This window comes from Athene cunicularia (assembly GCF_003259725.1).
Source record: "Athene cunicularia isolate RWA chromosome 1 unlocalized genomic scaffold, athCun1 chr1_part2, whole genome shotgun sequence".
Classification (NCBI taxonomy): Eukaryota; Metazoa; Chordata; class Aves; order Strigiformes; family Strigidae; genus Athene; species Athene cunicularia.
The window spans coordinates 30,694,026-30,700,007 of record NW_020799092.1 but is presented as its reverse complement, the minus strand read 5'-3'; the positions used below and the strand labels follow the sequence as shown (position 1 = coordinate 30,700,007).

The following is a 5,982-nucleotide window of genomic DNA, read 5'->3' as shown; positions in this document are numbered from 1 at the left end:
ATGTGTATAAGAGACAGCCGCATTGACATTACATATTTAAATACATTAGACCAAATCCTTGGGCATGTCTGATGAGCTGTGCAGAAATCAGACATGCATGCAAAATGGCTCAAAGCTCACCTTTCACAAAGGGGTGGATCCTTTTGCAGGGCTACATCCTCATTACAGAGAGAGGAAAAAAAAAGTCTGAATGTCTAAATTACATTAGCTGTACAGATACAGCAGACCTTCACACAGAAGGAAAGCCCAGTAGTATGCCCTCTTACTTGAATTCTCCAGCATTTACTGTGGTATTTTAGGAGTGAATATGGAACAGGTATATGGAACTCTATAGCACCAGAGGATTAATCTTAAAATCCTCTCTGGGCAAACTATACAGATTTTGGGCCAGTTTAGGGCTGGTATTTTAATTTTCAGTAGCTATACTATTCTAGAGGATCTAGCCCATATCATCATAGTGCAAATGTAACCTCCTGTATAGGTAACTTCTGGTAATAATAAAACAATATAACCTTAACAAACAGAGGTACAGTTTGTTAATGAGGCATGGTACATTTTACTCAATTATGCACTTAGGCACCTTCTTTCATTGTTAAGCCATCCACTTTTCAGAAAACATTTTAAAAACTCCTTTGATAATATTAAAAGTAGATGGTTTTTTCTTCAGTAAATTAATAAAGTATAAACTGATTTTTCCAAAGTCATTTCAGTTCAAAATGGGCTAAAAAAAAGTTACAATGTTTAATGATCATTTCAGAATAGTAATTAGTTCATAAAGAGAAAACTGTCTGTGACAAAAAAACCCACCATGTCTTCCAGCAATTTACACACAGTATTTTAGATACCACCATCACCTGAAGTTCTGCTGATGATGCCTTGCACCAACAGAACACTGTCCTACTGATGATCAATATTCATCTTCTTTATACGATGAAGCAGGGCATCTTTTTCCATTTGGACCTCAGCAAGAGCCATTTTAGCTTTGGCTAGTTCCTGTTTGAGACATTCATTTTCTTCAATAAGCTGAAATGACTGGGTTAGAAAAGAGCATTATTAGTATTCCTGCATACTGACAACTTTCTCCATTACAGTAACTTTTGAAACACCATATGCTCACATTCACTGCTGAGTGCAGGTTTGCTGAGGCTGAGTCAATTGTGACTGATTCCCAGTCAATGAGTATAGAAAATGGAAAGAGCTGATGCAGTTAGCTCAAAAAGCAAGATACCAAATGTTTCAGCTATGCTTCTTCCATTCTGGAGTGGAGCTGAAATGACACCGGGTTCTGAGCTTTATAGGAATGGATTTTTACCCAGTGGAAAAAAAAACAGCCAAACTGATGTGTGGGTTCTGTCATCATCAGTTCAAAATCCAGGTATGATTTCTAGATTAGTAAGGGTCCAATTTAGCAGTCTAGTCCTTTGTCTTTGGTAGCTGTGCTGTTCAGGGATGAGGGAGATGGGGAAAAGAGACTTGCTCCCTTACAAAAATCCCTCTGATGTAAAGGAGAATTAGTCCTGCAGTGTATTACTACCCTATTTAGAATGTAGTATTAAATTTATTTTGCATGCCTAAGTGCTGAACTATACTATAATATCCATAATTCATGTTTTCCATCTCAAACAGATTTCTAAGCAGAAGTAACCCCCAAGCCTACCCCCAGATAATATAACAATTACGATGATTTAATGATTGTAACATAATTGAGGAGGGAGGGGAGGAGTCAAAAGGAATTCTTAATACCTCATTTTTAAGGAAGTCATCTGAATCCCCACTTGATCTAGAAGGTCTGGGAATTTCACAAGTGGTCTGCGTGGCTTGGTCCTGTGTTTTATGTCCAACGGGTCCTACTGCTTGCTGCAGTGCACTAGTTGAATTCTTCATCTCTGACACATCATTTATTCTTTGATTGTCTATATCACAGAAAGGTACTTGAGTAGTGCTTAGGGGGTTTTGTTGATTTGAGGTTTTTTTTAAAGTTTGATTCTCAGCACAAAATTAAAACCACCTAAACAAATACACTTGTAATATTAAGTACTTTTATATTTACCTCTCAAAATCAAGTTTAAGAATAAAAAAATTGGAAGTCATACCCTTTTGGAGGAAGACAGAAAGGAAAGGAAGGATAAGAACAAGCAGCTTGAAGAGAATTATCACATTTTTAGACTGACCAATATCATCACCACAGAATACACATTCTGAATAACTGAAAGTTTGAGAACTATTAATATTGCTATTAATACACTGTCTCCAGGTCCAAATCAGATCTGAAGACTGCAATTACATTTGAAGACAGTGAGATAAACCTGCAGGATCAAGTTTTTAAATTAGAAGATAGCTTAAACAACTTGGCAGTAACGAAACTTTCTAGCATTTGTAACTGAAGTGCACTGTAACATCTATTAAAATACAATGCCATACACCAAGGGAAAAAATTAGGGTCGTGGTTATTAGTAGTCTAAAAAAATATTCTGGGTTGTTTTTTTTTTTTCCTCTTTTAAACATCTCCTTCTAAACAAGAGTTTTCTGTTCATTACCCTCTCCTCCCACCACACAGACACATGAGTACTCAAAAATATAGCACTGCAGATACATAAATCACTGCAGTATAGATAGCATTTGACCTGTGCCTTTGAAGTCACTGTACTGAAGCAGTCCATGACAAGAATAAGGATCAAAACACTTCAGGAAAAAAGGGGAAAAAATGAGCTGAAAGAAACCTTAGAACTATGTATTTTCTCACTAAATTACTATTTCTTCCAATATTTAGGAACATCTCTAAACACTCAAACAATGTATTAGATAATGTGGAGAAATTAATATACAACCAAATCATGCCACAGCATACCCCTAAGAAGTGTGGTCCATCTTTGCTACACCTTCCCATTAGGTAGGCAAAAGGGGCATTAAGATCACCCTGCAGCCTCCTCTTCCTCAAGTCATACAATAGATTGCATATTGTTGGGTTAATATATTTAGGACCTGAAAGGGTGGTTGCACCCTCTGCAATGTTGTGAACAATATCAAACTGAAGGGTGACTGACACACTGAGGGGCAAGGCTATTTTTCAGAGGAACCTATACAGGATGGAGCCTCATGAAGTTCAGCTGGATCCAGTATGAAGTCCTGCAGCTGGGAGTAAATAGCCTCTTGCTCCACTACAGGTTGGGACCAGCTGGACAGAAAGCAAGATTGCAGGAAATGACCTGTAGGCCCTGGTCAACAAGATTTATCACAAGTCAGCAGTGAGCTCTGACAGCAGAGACCAGGCACAAACAGGATGTCCTAGCAAGGCCATAGCTAGCAAGATGACAGAAATTATTATTCTCCTATATTCGGGACCAGCGAGACCACATCTGGAATATCAGATCCAGTTTTGGATTCCCTAGTGTGAGAAAGATACCAACAGCAGAGAACCACCAAGATAATCGTGGCCAGGAGCACATGATGTACAAATGAGGGGTTCAGAGAGATGCACTTGTCAAATCTGAAGATGAGAAGACTATGGGGTGATCTTAATGCTGCCTTTGCCTACCTAGCAGAAGGGTATATAGAAGATGGACCAGACTTCCCTGAGGTGCACAAGCACCTCTGTCTTGAGATGGCAGGACAGGAGGTAACAGACACAAGCTGCAGCAAAGGAAATTCCTATTAAACATTACGAAAAAAATTAACCATAAGGGTGGTCAAACACTGGGACAGATTATGGTATCACCTTTTTAATGCTCAAAACTTGATTGGACAGGGAATTGAGCAACTTGATCCAATATGCTCCTGCTTTGAGCAAGGAGTAGGACCAGATAACCTCTAGAGGCTTCTTCCAACCTAGATTACTCTAACATTCTTTGACGTATCCATGAAAGACAACAGTAAAGTTCCAGCTCTAAATGTATTGCCTTGTTGTATTTAGTATTTGCCCATACATGTAGAAAAAAAATTGTAAGTGTATACACGCTTCATGAAAAGTGTGACGTTAAATCACTGTTCAAAACACAAGTCTTAGTGCAATCCCAGCCATGAGCTGCCAAGACACACCACTGTAATATACGGAATTGAAAACTGCTACTTGTACTTCTCAGTCTTTTGTTTTACAATATTCTCTATTACTACACATTACACAAAACCACAAAGACAACAGGTAACCACCTTGGTAACCTCTAAAGCAAGGGAATTTTTTTGTTTGGTTTGTAGTCAAAGGAACCTTAAGACTTATCATGATGAAGTGATATGCACTGATGAAGCATAGCCTGATACAGTTATATGTGTATTTTTATTTCTCTCAGATTGATTCAGCTGTGAGTTGTTATCACAGCCAATACACTATTCAGAAGGGTAATTTTCCTCTATGTGGCTACAGTTAAAGTATATAGCAATACAACTTACTCAAATTATCATTGGTTATCTTTTCATTATTAGCCACATGTCTGCATAAAGGAAAAATTAATAATATTTAGAATTAATAATAATTAGAGTATAATACTACAATATCAAGGTGCAAGAACATACAAACCTCTAATAAGAAAAGAGCCATCATCATTTCTTTCTATCCAGAGTATGTCAATATGTAGTTTTATGGGTACCAGCTCAGATGCCTTGAGATTTTCACGTGGACTGTCATCCTAAAAAATGGAAGCATTAAAAAACGAGTTTACCCAGAACTCAAAGCAGTTAATTAAGATGTTCAATTAAACATAAGTGGATTTAATGAAACTTGAAAGAGAACATTTCAGAGTAGAATTTTCTAATGAGATCTCCACTACTGATCCATTTTTTTCCAGGGGATCATATTGAAGGCCCAAATTTAACTCTGGAGCAAGTCTCCTGAACTCAATATATACAGTCTGACTAAAATACTTCAGAGTATTTTTACAGACATCTCAATAAGATTATATACTAACTCAAGACGTTCTTTAACTCAGGAGCTCTCAGAGCCAGAGATAAGAAGCCTGCACTATATACTATCTGATTTTCCCTTGAACTATTTCAAGACTGAATGGGTACAGCTATCATTCTTTTAAGAATTTAGTTTGGGATGACACCAGCTGCAGTTCAGTTATATTACTATACTAGAGAAACTTCATAAATCAGTTCTTTTGGGGTCTCCCCAGGAAGTCTTCATAGTTAATTATCCCTGTCAAGCAGAATAATGCAGCCATATGATCAGAAACTATACATATCATCATTAAGCATGTAGCAAGAATGTTGTTGAGATTAAAGTGCCAAATTTCTTGAAACAGCACTGAGACTGTAGTAGAAAATGCAAAAAATAAAATAGCCTTTCTTAAATTCTTCCCTGCCCAAAACACACTGCATCAGCATCAAGTCTCATGCAGAAAAATATATTTCCATTGAATAGGCAATGAAGCAAATTTGAACCATATCCTCTTGCTCTTTATTACCCAACAACTCTATAGAAATGAAACATTTGAATGTCAAATTTGCAGTTTGTCAACTACCACGGGTAACTTCACTGTGACTTGTGTGCACTACTGAGTTAGCACTTCAGTGTTTTCGCTGCCAAGCAGACTCTTATTGTAAGTTTATTAATGCATATTCCCCACTTCAAACAGCTGCTTTCTCAGTAACTACATGTTAAGACTTTCCTTTTTGCATTTGGGCATTCATGTTTGTGATACATTGAAATCTGAGGAAGATTCACAGTACTTACAGAAAGTGCTTGTGCTATCCCTGAAGTAGAAACAGCCCTAAAGGAGTGCCTAAGGATCATCAGGGGGTGGAAAAGCTGCATCACACACAAAGGGAGGGAATACTGATGCACTTTGAGATGAACACTGTAGAGATAATACTTGCCCTTCCAGTCAAGAATGATCATAACAGAATCAAGGCCTTACCCCAGATGCAGAACTGGAGCTGCTATTCCAGTCCTCACTCTGAACAAAGTTTATATGGGTGATTATTAATTTCCAAAGTAATGTTATAATAATTTTATCTCTACACTTACTTGCCTTTCTGTTGTTGCTG

The 5,982-nt window shown here is 37.4% G+C and overlaps 1 protein-coding gene across 1 annotated transcript in view; it reads right to left on the bottom strand.

Annotated features, from left to right (window-relative positions):
* Positions 1–25: 25 nt before the first annotated feature.
* UHRF1BP1L (UHRF1 binding protein 1 like) overlaps positions 26–5,982 on the bottom strand; it is a 56,633-nt gene continuing 50,676 nt past the window's right edge. The window contains exons 19-21 of the mRNA XM_026864680.1: positions 4,511–4,619; positions 1,744–1,913; positions 26–1,032 (exon numbers count right to left, since the gene is read on the bottom strand). Of these exons, the coding sequence (XP_026720481.1) occupies positions 898–1,032; positions 1,744–1,913; positions 4,511–4,619 (414 nt within the window). The 3' untranslated portion in view covers positions 26–897. The remainder of the gene's footprint in view (positions 1,033–1,743; positions 1,914–4,510; positions 4,620–5,982) is intronic.